At 35.8% G+C, this 16,344-nt stretch overlaps 1 protein-coding gene across 2 annotated transcripts; it reads left to right on the top strand.

Moving 5' to 3' along the window:
• The first annotated feature begins 223 nt into the window (after positions 1-223).
• Csn1s2b (casein alpha s2-like B) lies at positions 224-16,344 on the top strand. Of its 2 annotated transcripts, NM_173106.2 has the most exons (11): positions 224-265; positions 1,980-2,042; positions 3,906-3,929; positions 4,009-4,050; positions 5,166-5,198; positions 6,691-6,714; positions 7,978-8,106; positions 8,878-8,922; positions 13,408-13,452; positions 14,744-14,854; positions 16,097-16,344. In NM_173106.2, the coding sequence occupies exons 2-11, from the start codon at positions 1,992-1,994 to the stop codon at positions 16,100-16,102; spliced, it is 510 nt and encodes a 169-aa protein (NP_775129.1). In that variant the 5' UTR covers positions 224-265; positions 1,980-1,991; the 3' UTR covers positions 16,103-16,344. The 2 variants fall into 2 exon arrangements, with proteins under 2 accessions (NP_775129.1, XP_063128958.1); XM_063272888.1 differs by lacking the exon at positions 224-265 and having other exon boundaries at positions 1,978-2,042.

The raw sequence follows: 16,344 nt of genomic DNA, 5'->3' as shown, positions 1-16,344 counted from the left end.
CTATTGATGTCATAGTCGTGCCATCCTTATGTCATGTTATCATGTTCTAAATCATCCAAAGTGGGAGAACTCCCAGGAATAAGTGATTCAAACCGAAAGGGAAGCAATTCTAATCATGGCGACTTCTGAGAATACAAGTCTCTCGAATGTTATTTTTAAACCACACAATTACCATATCAGAGAGGAGTGAGGTTTAAATAGGGATGGAGAACTCATCTCAGGTCTCTCATTTCCTGGACAGCTCGTCTTCAGTTTAGGAAACAAGGTAACGTTTACATCAATATACTAAAGATTGTTGTGATACAGAATGATATTATGCCAAAGAGCTACAAAGAAACTAAGACACTGTACCTTCAAGTTCTTTGAGATTATATATTTTTAACTAACAAAATCTAACAATTCTTCTTCTTTTGATCTTGGTATAGACACGAGACAATTCCACATAAGAATGAGTGCCTACGTCTTAGTTAAAAGGCGAGGTCACCAAAATGAGGATTTTGGAAATCCAGGGCATGGTCTATTTGATGTTTGGTACCCAGACGTCAATATTTATCTACGAGTTTCTTATACTTACCTCTGTGATTGGATGGAACAACTGCTTATTAATCACATCTATCTATGTTTCTGTTACCAACATACTAAAACACAGCTAACTAGAACACATTTCTTTCACACTCCAATTTTGTATTTGTCCAAGTCCAATTTATTCTATCCAAGGAACAGAAAATATGTGCAAAAATTGATTTGACCATTTGTAAAAAAATGAATAGTATATATTCATTATATATAATTATTATATTATATCTCAAAATTAAATGCTCCTGAAATAAGTATCATATTTTTTTCAAGAAAAGTAAGCAAACCAGCATTTTCGTGTGGTAAAAAATAATTATAAATTTGGACATTGCAAGTATTTTTCTTAATACAGAAAAATTCTTTCATGTACATATTTCCTAATTGTGTAGAGTTATGTCATTGGTATAGTTACTACTTTTTTAAAAAAAAAACTTCATGCCCCTTAAAGTAATTTAATTTTTTGTAGCATATAAACAACAAGCTATTATCCTATACCAAATAAAGAATAAGAATGACTTTATTTCATTTTGCAGGCACTGTTCCTGCTTATTTTGATAGCTCATTGTACGTAGTCTTGGGGTACAGACAAATTGAATTGAAAGAATCTTAGAAATCTTGCAAGATCTGTCGTTATCTGGATGTGTGAAATGAAGGGCACCATATTAGATGGCTTTCTTAACCTTGGGACCTTGATGGCTAACACAGTATTATATCCTCCTGTTAAGGAGCCAGACTTATTGAGGTGGCTTAGAGACCCTTTGATAAGGCTTAGAAACCTAGCAAAGCGACTTAGGGGAGCACTCTTTTATCCATGAGTTCTCTCTGTTTACTGGTGTTTCTGTTCTCCCTGCAATTGAAAATTAATTGTTAAGGATTTGTCCTAGGGCTGAAGACATGACTCCGAAATGGAGAGCACTCCTTAGATTTCATTGTAGCACAGAGTCCTCACACTTGGCAGTTGGCTCATACTAGCGCCCTCTACTGGCCTAACAGAACTGGCAATTGAGAGTATACTTGCACACTGATGTCACAATCACATATACATAATTAAAAATAAAACATGTCCTAATAGACTATATATAATATAGATACTATATATCACTTTTATCTTTTGGGTTCATTAAAGCTCCTGAGAGATGGTAGCAAATATGAATAAATTGATAAATGATCTTAACTTATTATGGCTGGAAGAAGATACCTTATATCAGAAGCAAAAATGTCATACTATACTATCTTTATGAAGAACTTGTCACATGTATATCCATGATCTCCAAATTAATCTGCTTTTGCCAACCTCTGTTCTCCTTTCTTGACTAGAGGAGATGAAGATGAGTTAGTACACAACCAGTAAAGACAATTTTGATATTAAAGACAGAAATATTGACTTCTTATCTGTTTGACAGGACTCATTAATCATGAAGTTCATCATTCTTACTTGCCTTTTGGCTGTTGCTCTTGCAAAGCAGGTAAGCACCATGAGAAAATTAAGACATTCTAGTCTCATTTACATAGATGAAGAGTGAGCCTCTCCTGTAGATAGGAACATGTACATGGTCATTTGAACCTGTGACTGAATGTAGCAGTGGCCCTGTTTTATACCAGACATAAAGGTGGGCATAAACTTTATGAACTTTCTCCTTACAAGTCAGGGAGTTTTATTCTATATCTGCTTAAATTTAACAGTTAAATTGCTTTCACTCCTCTGATAAAATGTTTTGAAAATCACAAGAAAGACACAGCTAAAAATGAAAATTTCAACTAAACCAAATCACAAGACGCCATTCTTGACTACCGTGGTTCAGAATCTAAGTTAAAATAGACAAGCAATGGGGGAGCCTTGTACATTACTTTCCAAATATCCTAATCCCTCCACTCTAATTTATATATTACAGTAATATTCATGTCAAAAGTAGAATGATTATAGATTGAATGTTTTGTGCCTGAGTTGGTTTTTATGTTTTTCCTTTGGTAACCTGCATAGTACCTTCCCATATCAAAGATACTAGATCATAGGAGTGAATAATATATATATATATATATATATATATATATTATGTTCTATGATACACATGACTGATGCTGGGTTATATACATACTCTCAAACATTACAATTTGAAGAATAATAAGTTCGTAAGTTTGTTTAGGAAGGATTAGGACATGAGATCTTATTGAAGATTTGTCATTGGTGGTGGGCTTTGAGGTTTGAAAAGACTCTGTCGCCAGTTTCTCTCTCTACCTCCTAGTTGTATATAAAGATTTAAGCATTTGTCTGTACCTTCTGCCTCTCTCTCTGTTCTACCATGGATTCTGACCCTTTGTAACTGTAAGCCCAAATTAATTGCTTTCTTTTATGCATTTCCCATGACATGTCATTTGGTTACAGCAATAGAAAAGTGATCAAGAGAATTTGTAAGAGTGAGTGAGAATCTTTGAGGGGGTTCTTAAGTACATCATGATCCTCAATCTGCTTTGTGATCACACAAATTTACACAAAATGTTTTAAGAGTAATTTCCAAATTTGTCCACTTTCTTTGACAGATGACTTTCCAATAATATTTCTCTTAACCAAAAAGTACATTTATTTCTTTGAGTATTTATGGGGTATGTGATTCATGCCATGTTGTATCTGTGTAAGTCAAAGAACAACTTGTGGGAATCCATTTCATTGTTCTACTATGGTTTTCTCAGGAACAAACGCCTATTGTCAGACTCAGAAGCAAGTATGTCATTTTATCAGGTCTCACCATTAAAAATGTTACAGCTTAACTACGAAATATAATCATGTCTACCTCCCATTTCCCCTACAACATTCTCTATCTTCCCCCAACACACTTCCCTCCAAAGTCTTGGGTTTTTCACCCAATTTAAAAAATGAAAGTAAAATATATTTGTGCCCCATAGATTTAAGTGCATGCCTAATGTGTCAAATTGCTTAGAGGTTTCTGGTACAGCAGTAACCATCCGCACTTTAAGCTGATGTTGCTTTTAAATAGGAAAACAAAGGGTTCCCAGAAAATACGACATGTCCCTTTACAAAATGGCAAAATATCTCCACATTATGAATAAGCCACAGAAGTAAACTTTGTATTTGGATTTTCTGTTTTTCTAGAGGATGGAGCAATACTCCTCCGGTGAGGTAAGACACCTTACTATGAACGCACAAGAGTTTCACTTAGTAAGCATATGGTCTGACACACACACAATGGGGTGGAAGCAGCTGGAATAAAGACCCTGAAAGCTTATTTGGATTCATATTAATTGTAAATGTCCTAATGGCTCCCTGAGTGCAAATATTTATGAGGTAAATAACTTTTTTCTTTCTTTCTAAGGAGTCCAAGGATAACTCTCAAGAAGTAAGTCTTTACTTTGTAAATTAAATATATTTTAACCTTTCATTTTATCAAAATTATAAAATCAAATTTTATTTTGTAGGACTTTAAGCAGACTGTGGATGTGGTCATTTTCCCTGGTCAGGTAAAACTTGATCATTTTAATGTATTAATTTTGGCAAATAGATGTTTCTATGAAGCTATGTCATTTTAACAAGAAGATGAGTGTTTTATTTGTAATTGTGAAAAGATATATTTCCATAGTTTACAGAAGTTGCATAGCCTACTATGAAGGAATAGTATACCCCAGGATATACCTGCACACCCCAGGAAAGGGTATTTGTGGACCATTACTTAGCCCTCTTTTTAAAGTAGAAAGTATCTACTAAAGTCCAGTGCTTTACTGGTACATTATACCAAAAGCTGCCACAATTCAGTTCAGTAAGTGACACAGAAAAGTTCATTTGTCTCCTTTCCAGAAGACAACATTTAAAGCACATGAATAAGAAATGCTTTTCTTTGAACTAAATTAAAATTAATGAAAATTAAAAATTAGTTAAATATCAAGACAAACATGTTTATAAGCCAAAATCATGTATAAAGAATGGGACACCCATTTTTTTGAAAACTCTGATATAGTGGAACACAACATACTCACATGAATCAATTGATATATTTTATTCCAGATTCTACAGGTTCTAAAGTATTCTTGAGTTAACAGTCCTCATTCTTAAAATCCTCAGTTTTAAATTGTTCTCACCCTTCTCTTTTCCTACTTAGATTTTTCTTTTAGGTTACTGCATGACATTTATTTAATTCGCTCGTTTAAATTTAAATCAATATACACATAAGTAAGCACTATATATTTGTTGCCAAAAACATATTGATGACCCTAGTGGTATAATTTTTCTAGTAAAGCATAAAGCAAATGTCAAATAAATTGAAACGAAATTATGAATGCATTGTCTGAATTAATCTCGAGTAGCTGTTGAATATCTAACGACTTGTGTTAAGAATGGCTTCCTCTGACTCGGGATACAATGAATGAGCAGGAAGCATTTCTTCCTCTTCAAGCTCACATCCAGTGTACCTACTGCTTCTCAGATATCAATCAACAAACCCCCCTGCAGTGTGGAGAATCCATTTGATTCTTGCTTTATGGAAGGGGTAATTTTCCCTTGTAGAGACAGAGGAAAAAAATTGTGTCATGATCAACGCCATAGAAAAAAAGGTCATATTGTTTTTCTTTGTTTATTTAAGGAAACCGTAAAGAACATTCCCATTCCCCAAATGGTGAGTTTTGTTTACTTAAAAGTTTTGAGTTGTACTATTACATTCAATAATACGATCTTCACGACATACTGAGGACATTTATAAAAGCCCTACATTTAATATTTGAATTAATAATTTATTTTTTTAAGGAAGAGAGATTCCCCTCCTCACTTTAAAAGTAAAACAACGGTTCTTGTTTCTTTGAGTCATTTTGTTTGTTTGTTTGTTTGTTTGTTTGTTTGTTTGTTTTTACACTCCAGATTTTATTCCCCTCCCGGTCCATCCTCCGATTGTTCCACATCTCATACATCCTCCCCAGACTCCCTGTTTCCACGAGGATGTCTTCACCCCACCACCACCACCACCACCACAACCATCCCACCCACCCCACCCAATCAGACCTCTAAACTTCCTGGGACCTCCAGTCTCTTGAGGGTTAGATGCATCTTCTCTGACAGAACCCAGACCCAGGAATCCTCTGCTGTATATGTGTTGGGGGCCTCATCTCAGCTGGTGTATGCTGCCTGGTTGGTGATCCAGTGTCTGAGAGATCTCAGGGGTCCAGGTTAATTGAGACTGCTGGTCTTCCTAGAGGGTCACTTTCCTCCTCAGCTTCCTCCAGCTTTTTCCTAATTCAGCCATAAGGGAGTATTTGTTCTTTCTCAAGGTTCATCTAAGTTTAACATCAATAAGCAGGTTCTTGCAAAGAAAGAGCAGATTTTTTCTGCAAATAGACTTTGCGTGAAGCCCTAACTGAAGCATACCGTCATTGTGTGGGTGAGGGCTGAAGGTGGCCATCCTCACAGCATCCAGTGCTTCCTGTTTAGTGCCCTTTCACGGTAGAGACCAAGTACCTCCTCGACATGAGGTACAGCTTAAATCTAACCAGCGTCAAATCAAAAGCCTGCCGTTGCTTTCTGAAGTTTCCTTAGGAACATCGAACATTGGCTCAGTGATGTAGCTCTCAATTCTTAGCACCCGTACTCACTGGGTTTTCTGATGCATTTTAAACTTTAAATTTTTGTTGTTTTTGTACAATGGGAGTAAGTGAGGGTTTGAGTTAGGAGATATGCCAAGAATATCAAAGTGATAAACATGGTAGGAATATCAAGGTGATAAACATCATTAGGAAAGGGATCTAGGAAACAAAGGTACAGGGAGCTCTACGCCATACAGTTCTGAGTTTAAAAGGAATATTGCCCTGCTGGGTACCGATGAGCTCATTTGATCTGATCGCAGAAGTGCACACAGCACTTTCTTACAGCATGCACATCATCAGACTTGTGTTATGTGATCTTCTGTGTCACGTGCCTATTGACTGTAGGCATTAATTTTTATGTTCCTGATAATTAATGTTTTAATTAATTTATCTTAATTTATGAAATTTTCAATGAATGATATAACTGCTTAGTAGTAGTGATTTAGACCCCCAATTGTTCAATTAGTTTTCTCTAATACACTAGTTTGACTATAGGGTGAGACCACGTAAGTAATGTTATTCTTCCTTCTTAAGGAATCTGTTGAAGCTCCCATAAAGGTAAGTAATTTTCTTTCAAGTGACATAACTTGAAATAATTATAATAAATATAAAATAAATAATTTCAAATAATAATGTTTAGCAATATGAAATCTAAAAGCCATATAAATTGGTAGTGGCTTGGGGTTTGGTGCATCTTATGAAACGATGAAGAAAAACACTACATTTCTCATGCAACTGATAAGTTCAGGAAAATCATATTTACATTTTTGAGTGTTCCACAACTCATGTCATCTCTGTGATTAGTTCCCCAAATATGTAAGCAGTAACATAGTTTATCTAGTTTCTTTGTTCTGATTTCTAGCCAAGAAGGACATTATATAGACCTGTCTATGCATCAGCTATGAGGCTTCTAGGATAAAGTTGCTTGCTGCCAAGCCTTATTGCCTGAGTTCCAACCTCCAGACTTAAATGGAGGACGGAAGGAACAGAATCTTGAAAACTGTTCTCTGACCTCCACACTACGGATAGGCACTGTGGCATACATATGCCAACCTACTTACACACATTCACAGAAGCATATGCCCCAAATACCTGAATAGATGCAAATGTGTGTGTGTGTGTGTGTGTGTGTCTATTTTGTACATCCGTTCTCTCTCATCCATAATAAAAAAGAAAATTTTCCAGAAGAAAGAGGCTATTGTGCTTTTTGTCCATAACCTCTAAAAGGAATCTATCAAGCCAGACAAGTCTCTAGGATTTACTGCAATGCTAATTCAAGTATGCAGTTATTAAACTGCTATATGTGTGGTGACAGACACAATCAGGGAGATTAAGCAATTTCTAAGAGTGTTGGTGCCTGGAGTCAGAAAAATTAAAGGGTTTTTTTTTTACCTGTCTTCTAAGACCTTGGGACTTTGTTGAAAGAAATGAAAATGAGAAGCACACCTTCTAATTCAGTCTTTCCTCCTTGCCTTTCTTATAAAAACTTTTGCTATATATATTATATATTATATTTTAATTATATATTGTTATGTGTTATATATATGTCAATGTCATATCACAAAATATATATCAACTACATATCACAAAAGTCTATTTATGTATATAACATTGTGATTATACATGATATATAATTTGTCTAGAAATATTTCTTAATAAGACAATAGCTTTAATTTTCGATAAGCTACAGATGTAAATACTGTTATAGTAAATTTTATGCAGGATGATTTCTGCCATCATAGATTATCTAATTCAATATCTGCTGTGATACCCAGAAAACATGAAACATTGACGTGAACAGTGAATATTTCTCATTTCTAGAACAAATGCTACCAATCCATTCAGACGTTCAAACCACCACAAGCCCTCAAGGGTCTTTATCAATATCACATGGCTAAGAATCCATGGGGCTATACTGTGAACCGTGCCTTCCCCTCCACTCGCACTCTGGTAAGTTCTCTATTGGGGAATCAAGAAGTAAAGTATTAAAATGCATAAAGTGGGGTTGGGGATTTAGCTCAGTGGTAGAGCGCTTGCCTAGCAAGCTCAAGGCCCTGGGTTCGGTCCTCAGCTCCAAAAAAACCCAAAACAACAACAACAACAAAAAAAAAACCACATAAAGTAAATGGTGTTCTAACAGTCTACATTGTTTAGAAAGATGGCCGGTAGTGAAACAGAGGAGGAGTGGAAAAGGGAACTGGAATTGGGATATATTATAGGAAGGAGAGAAATCTATTTTCAATAAAATGGGGGGATTTAGTTTTAAACAAACTTACTGTATAGTTTCACTACAATAATAATGGTCAGGAGTATTAATATCAAGCAATAACTGCCAAAGGTCCTAATATTATTTCCTTTCTGATAAAGGCATGTATCAATACTGCTATTATGCCAGGGATTAAAGTACTTCGGTAGAATGTTATAAGCAAGAGGAGAGAGGTCCAGTGGGTCACTCTGGATGACAAACTCTTATCCAGATCCACAGACTGTGCAATCACTCAAATGATCACATGTGTCAGGAGTGACAGAGACATTTCAGTGCCTCGCAACAAATGACCTGTCTTGATCCCTACAAATCCCTAGAAACATATTGTTTTATTTTAAAGGTATTTTCCAGCAAGTAAGTCAAATTATATCCACTATAGTTCAGACAATTATTTTATTTATTTATTTCATGGCTTATATGTCTATTCGGAATAATAAATGTCATTTATTTTGCAGCAATACAACCAGAAAACGATGGACCTGAGCATGCGTGCCAGAGAGGTAATATTTGTCCTTCACTGCTTCACTGGTGAGCTGTGCCTTAAATGCATGTGTGCCTTACCCATTTTCCACTCAGTTGATGTCTTTACAAACCCAGGATTGTGAAAGGGGATGGTTCAGATTTAAACAGTATGAAGAGATGTGAAGGTCCTGATGAGAAATAGTTGTATTACTCTGTCTTCACACTCCGAACATCAGGGAAAACTTGAAGGATTTCTTGTTATTAGTTCATCACTTTCTATCATCATTTGTTTGCAAAATGACCCAAGAGTTGTTCTTGTAATGCACTCCTTTGTAATGAGGAGGCACACACATGGTTTATTCCTTCAAACACCCCAAATCACTAAGTTGGAATTCATGAGGACCCTTATTCCCCAAACTAGAATTTGCCACAATCAAATTAGACTCTTTTAGAGAAAAATAATAAATAGGGCAGATTTCAGAAGAATATAACACATCGAATCATTTGAATGGGGGACTAAATGCATTTGCAATTTCAATCAAAATCCGCCATGGCTATGCATATTCTTAATTCACTATTAGAATAAGTCAACTTTTTTTATATCTTTAATCTAGCATGACAGTCCTATATACACAGAGTAGCCCTTAAATATTTATTGGTTGTTCAACAGATCTTGGTCAATACTCATCTTCTATTATACTCAACACTGAATTTATTATACCATGTCTGAAAACTAGCTTACACATTGGCATGAACATTGCCTAGTTTTATGTCAACGTTATATAAACTAGAGTCATTTGGGAAGAGGGAACGTCAACAGACAAAATGCCACCACAATGGCCACCTGGTGGTACATTTTCCTAAATGATTGACTACCGGGTGTGATGCCATCCATGGGCTAGTGGTTCTGGGTTCTATAAGAAAGCAGCATGAGCAAGCAATGAGGAGGAACAAGCAAGTAAGCAGCATCCCTCCATGGCCTCTATATCAGTTTCAGCCTCTGACCTCTTCCTGGAGTTCCTGTCCTGACTTCACTCAGTGATGGACTTAAAGTTAAAGATTAAATAAACCCTTTGGATTACACCATAGCAATGTAAACTCTGAGGAAGACACGGTGTAAATTCTAAAGGACAGAGTAAACTTAGTTTGAGACCAATTGACAGTTTGCTGTTCAATAGGCAATTTCACTGTTTTGTAAATGCATTCCTTTTTGTGAAGACAAGAACTATTTACTTTCTCTGAGTATATCAGGGATCTTTGAACACAGAGGAGTGAAAAATGACATTTTTGATGGATCACCATCAGAAACTAACACAATTTTTTCAGTAGAAGGTATGTACTGGGGGTGAGGTAGATTTGAGTGCATGGACAAATTTTATATATAGTATGTAGAGATAGATTTAATAATTATGATTAGAACAGATTTATTTCATGATGCTGGGTGTCACACAGAGGGTCCTGCACATGTCTTCCTCCACCAAGTGACATACATGCTGCATATTGCATTTTACATTCCTTAAGTTCACATGGTGATCATGACAACCAAAATTTTGGGAACAGAGAGACTGGAGTAACAGTGACATCAATTACTTTTGGTGTAATATGAAAATCAAGTAAATATTATGGATTGGAATAATGAGTGAAATTAAATTTGATTGTTACCATTAGGAACAGAGGTTTGATCATTTATCGCTCTCATTATTCTTATGCATTATTTACCTTAAAAATCAGTTTCATTGAATACATTTTATTCCATTTAGTTTCTTGTTGGGAAGATGGATCCCATCTTTTCTATTACAATATTAATATTACTTTTCTATTTTTAAAATGTTTTTGTTTTTTAAGAATTTCATATATATATACATATATATTGATAATATATACTTTTCGATCCCCTTTCTCCTATTCTCAGGCCATTTTATCCTTCCTATTTCATGTCTTTCTTTTTTATTTGTTATAACTCACTGAGTATAATGAGTGTGTCCCTTCTGTGCATGGGTGTAGAGCCATCTCTACATGGTGACCACCACTGTCTATATCACAGGGAAAAAACCACTGACTCTTTCCTCTTCCAGCTAGGGGTGTGGTCACCTGATTTCCTCCTCAAATGCTCCTGGCTTGATCTTGGGCAGGCTGTGTACAGGCAGCCAATGCTGCTGTGAGTTTGTGTTATAATGCTCCTGTCATGTCCAGAAGACACTTAGAGAAATCTACCCTGGCCTCTGACTCTTAGAAAATTTCTCCTCCCTCTTCTGCAGTGTTCCCTGAGCTCTTTAAGGGTAGGTATGACGTAGATGTCTGGTTAAGGGCTGAATACTCTGCAGGTGCTTACTCTCTGCACTTTGGCAAATTGTAGCTGTTTGTATTAACTAACTTCTGCTCATTGGAAAAGGAAGCTTGTCTAATGAGGGTTAGAGTCTATAAGTTTAATAAAAGTATTTATAAGGCAATTTGATCCAGGGCTTCTCTGAATAGATGATTCCCTGAATTAGATTATTTTTCAGTTAAGATTTTATTCTTTTAAATCTGTAAATTTACTGATGCTGTTTTCTTACCTATTTCAATTTAAGCTAATATTTCTTAAACATTTTCCTATTCTTTCCTTTATATTTTTAAGGAAATCCTAAAGATGACTATTGATAGGGTAGTGTGTTAGTTTTATAGAACCTGTATTTGGTCCATGTTTCCAACAGAAAATAAAATATTAATGAAATTTCTCTAAACCCCTTAATCTTGAACATCTTAACTGAGCTGAAGTCTTTCTGGTAAAAAAAATTTCATGTAAGCTCTCGCTCACAAAACCAAAGATTGACATAGTTCATCAGTAACTTTTTCCTTTGTTTTGCTTTTTAAGTCAAAAACTTAGTCTTTTTAAGCTACAAGCTTTAGTGGAGTTGGTCTCAGTAATTTTTTACACTGTTGCCTCTTATATGAAAAATATTTTTAATACCACAACTATTGATAACACACTTATAAAGATTCTGTAGCCCTCTTCCTTACTTTCTTAATATTATTACTATTTTTATTTCACAAGGAATCTTTTAGTCCTAGAGAGACAAGTACTACCTTTAAAAACCAAATAACCAGTCACTTTATGGAGACATACTGCTTTCTCTTGCTATTAAATGATTATTCTAATCAAATTGGGTATTGATAATTTTAACAAAAAATCCAATAGAATATGTGGGTGTCTTTGTGTCCCTGTGTCTGTGTGTCTGTGTCTCTGTGTATGTCTGAGTTTGTATGTGTGTGTGTGTGTCTGTTTGTGTATATGTATGCGTGTGTATATATGTCTCTGTGTGTGGTATGTGTCTGTATGTAGGATGTGTGGATGTATTTATGTCTGTGTGTATGGTGTGTTGGTATTTGTGTGTGTGTGTCTCTGTGTGTGTGTGTGTGTGTGTGTGTGTATGACTCTCTCTCTCTTTCTCTCTCTCTCTCTCTCTCTCTCTCTCTCTCTCTCTCTCTCTCTGTGTGTGTGTTTGTGTGCGTGCGCGCACTGAAAATTAAACCCAGGGTCTCGTGCATATTAGGGGAGTGTTCTATCACTGTTAACTTCCCCGAGTCCCTCAAAGCAATCAGTAGAAGTAAATAAAACTCTTTAACAAACAGACACACAGCCAGGACTGAAGTGCATTGCCATCATAGGCCATCTGCCTTCTGAGTGCACTGATGAATTTTGGTTACATGGAGATATGCATGTTTAAAATAAATCAGAGCCAGACCAGGATTTCCCATCTCCTTTACTACCATTAACACAAGATCTCTCCTGTCTCTATGATACTATTTTCTGGAGTGAGCTAAAAAATTATGTGAATCAAGCATAAAAGAAATAATGAAGCATAAAAGAAATGCATGCTGCTACAGAATGAGTCAGGTGGTTGAGCATAGGTAGGAGGTGTCCTGGGAGAAGTTGCAGCAGGATGTGAGCCTCAAAGCCTGAGGCAAAGCCTTCAGCCTTCCTCCTCAGTACCTGGAAAGCATAGTTTCTCTCTGTATTGCTAACCTGAGACTCTAGGCCTCTGATCAAACAGTCGTCTTCCAAGAAGGACATGAAGACTCTGCCAAGCACCTTGGCAGACCTACCTGCTTTGCTCCCTCTTTTTCAACCTCTTTCTCTCCCACCCCCTCCCTCCCCCTTCCCCCCTGTCTTTCACTTCCTGAAACTTTAAAATTATAAGAACTAGGAATGTATATTAGGAATTTTAAGTAATATGTATTTTCAATTAACCACTCACTACTTTGCTGAGAGTACATAGTCTGATGATTTAAAGTCATAAATTACTGTAAAATGTGACTTTTGGAAGTAGGGATATAGCCTTTAATTGGTTAAACAATTAGCCCTATTTCCCTCCCACTGTGACACAGACAAAATTGTCAGTAGATTATCCAAGTGAAGCAGATTTTCCCACAAGGAATCAACTGAGATTTCCATGTGAGATTAAGTACTTTCTATTCAATTGTCTAAATACCCTCCCAGAACATTTCGTTCGCATTTCAACAGCTATTTTCATTCTTAACAGAAAATCGTGATGTCTGAAATAAAAAAGAACATCCAAGACTACGTGGTAAGCTTCCCATACAAGCATCCTAACACACTTTCACTCCTGGATACGCTTTTAGGGGAAATTGAGTGTCATGTTGTTGGTTAATTTGGAAGAGCGTTTTGTTTTTGAGAAAGAGACAAAGCCGTCTTGAGTCTTGAATTTACTAGTTACCTCAAGCCAGACACAAACTCAAGTCAATTTTCCTGCCCTAATCCTCTCCTACCCTTCGGACTCTGCTCTCCACACTCAGTTTAAGGTGAATACAATGTCTATATTCTTCTTCCTGTCTTGTCAAAGCTGCTACAGATGGGCTGGCTCTCAGGGCATCAGTTCTATTCCAGGCAACAGTTACCCAACAAGCATTCTCAAAATCATGCTGATGTCCCACTTCATAAAAATCTAAGAGCCAGAAAGAAGGCTCAGCAGATAAAGTGTCTCCCCCCAAGCCTGACAGTTCAACCCGTAGAAAGTTCAAGTTAAACAGGAAACTAGCTCACACAAGCTGTTTTCTGACTTTTGCAGCATGTGTGAGACACAGGCACACACTTACACACACACACACACACACACACACACACACACACAAATAAAAATAGACAAACTGAAACATGGACTGATAGATAGATAGATAGATAGATAGATAGATAGATGGATGGATGGATAGATAGATAGATAGATGATAGACAAGTACATTTTGTCATCCTAGAGGAAAATGCTACTGGATTTAATGAAAGCTTTAATCCCTACAATAATTTATGGCCAGGTCCATGTGGATGACTCCAAACAGAACATAAGAAGAATGTTCGTTATTCATGAATTTTTTGAATTCCCAATGCTAGGAGTTCTCTCTGTTAACTCCTTTACTTCTACAAGGTAGCTAACATCCAGAGACAAAGTACCTTATGTCACAGGTATTACTCTTCTCAGTTAAGTTACTCCTTACAGTGACTGAGAAGGAGGGTTTTTCTGCCACCCTTGGGAAAGAAACTGAGCTAAGGCACTTACCTTTGTAAATCGACAAATTATCATCTGCTCTCATACCTGTTTCTCTTTCTCTTCCTTTGCTGTTTGTTTCTTTCACTGGATTGACCACAGGTTCTCTACATTCTCCAGATCACCTGGGAAGGTACCCTCTGAGCTAAGTTTGATTTAATAAAAAGCCCTTTCTCTGAGCCCATGTGTGCCATTCAGAGTATATTCATAGGAGCTTCCTATTCCTTCAGCTTGCAGCCTGGTCTTTTCTGATGCATGAGGTGGTAAGACATTTCCATATGCTTTGAGGTGGTGAGACATTTCCATGTGCTTTCCTTAGACCAAAATGAAACAATACAGCAAGATCACCTGGCCACGGTTTGTAAAGTCTCTCCAGCAATACCAGAAAACTATGAACCCGTGGAGCTGTTACCCATATACCCTCCTCCAGGTGAGTGTGCCATGGTAATTTTCAACATAAGGCAGAGTTAAATTATCGGCAAAAATAAGATAAGGAAATGAAAGAAAAATATCTCACAAATTCTTCTAGTAATGGAATTGAAATAAAATTTAAATAAAATTTGGCTAAAGCAGAAAATTGTAAGTCATAAAAGAAAGCTAGTTCAATTAGATGAAAATTACACTTGGATTCGTCTTTACCTTAAATGTTTCTCTGCAGCATTCTACTTGTCGATCCCAACAGCAATTCTTATGGGGGTTAAAATAGAAAACAGGTTTTTGAATTTTAAGGAAGCACCTAAAATTCTAAACGTAGCTTAATTACATTTAGTTGACATCTAACTTGTAATTGATTTTAAAAATAAACCACAAAGGAAATACGTTCTCTAAAATAAATCAGACACTGAAACCAGAAAAATGGCAATTTAATATTAACAATATGGGATTTCCGGTCAGAAGTTAACCTTAGGCCAGTGACATCATTTCTCAATAATTTAGTCTTTATGTCATACTTGTAGCATTTAAAAATATTTTACTTTTATTATATAAATGCCTGCACCTGATGTTTGTATAGGAGATGACGAAAAATTAGAATGTTTGTGAACATTTCTTCCATGGGTGTAAATGGATTTTGTTCATTTATATTTTACAAATATGACAATTAAATGTGTCGTTGCTTGACATTTTTAAAAAGATACTTTTAAGATTCTTCAATGGTTCTATTTTATTTTGATAAGTGTGTCTATAACTTAGGTGATCTTTTAAGACAGAAACTTCTGTAATGAATATTTTCTTATTTTTAAGCAATATATGTTCAGCTTCAATTTAAAAATTAGTTGATTAACTACTACTGGTAATATTTTATATGCACAAGAAACTATAAAATAATTAAAACTCATTTTTAATTTTGCTCAAAAGGTAAATCCGCATCATTTAATAAATGCATAAAAACAGCATTTTTGCATAGAAGGCTAAAAAGGTTGAATATTAACTCCTGATCAACGGTTTGGTTAATTATAGTTTTCAAACAGTCTCTCTGTGCATTCCATCAAGCATAAACACAAACAAGTTCTAAATATTTTATCGTTAAGCATCATCTTGATTGTGGGAAATTACTGTCAGTTATAAATACTAACATTATACAAAACTAGGATGGATGAGTATGTCTGTATCCTATATACAAGTGAACATTATCTTCTGGGACATAAACCCATTATTGTCTTTTGTTTAACAGGTTTGAGTGGAAAATCCACATCTCCACTTCCTTTTCTATCCTAATTACTTCTCAGTACCAACATATCGGGACAGATGTACAAATGATACAGAAATGTGGAACCGAAGGAATCTTGTATATTTAAATTGAATGCATTAAGTCTACACGTGGGTTTCATCACTGCAGGGCTGATGACTACTAAGGAAGGTTTCCCCTCTGCTCCTGTGTCACTGAACTACATCCTTTTCAAAAAATAAAATATCAAGTGC

The sequence above is a fragment of the Rattus norvegicus genome, chromosome 14 (assembly GCF_036323735.1).
Source record: "Rattus norvegicus strain BN/NHsdMcwi chromosome 14, GRCr8, whole genome shotgun sequence".
NCBI classification, from domain to species: Eukaryota; Metazoa; Chordata; class Mammalia; order Rodentia; family Muridae; genus Rattus; species Rattus norvegicus.
This window is presented reverse-complemented; position numbering and strand designations above follow the sequence as displayed.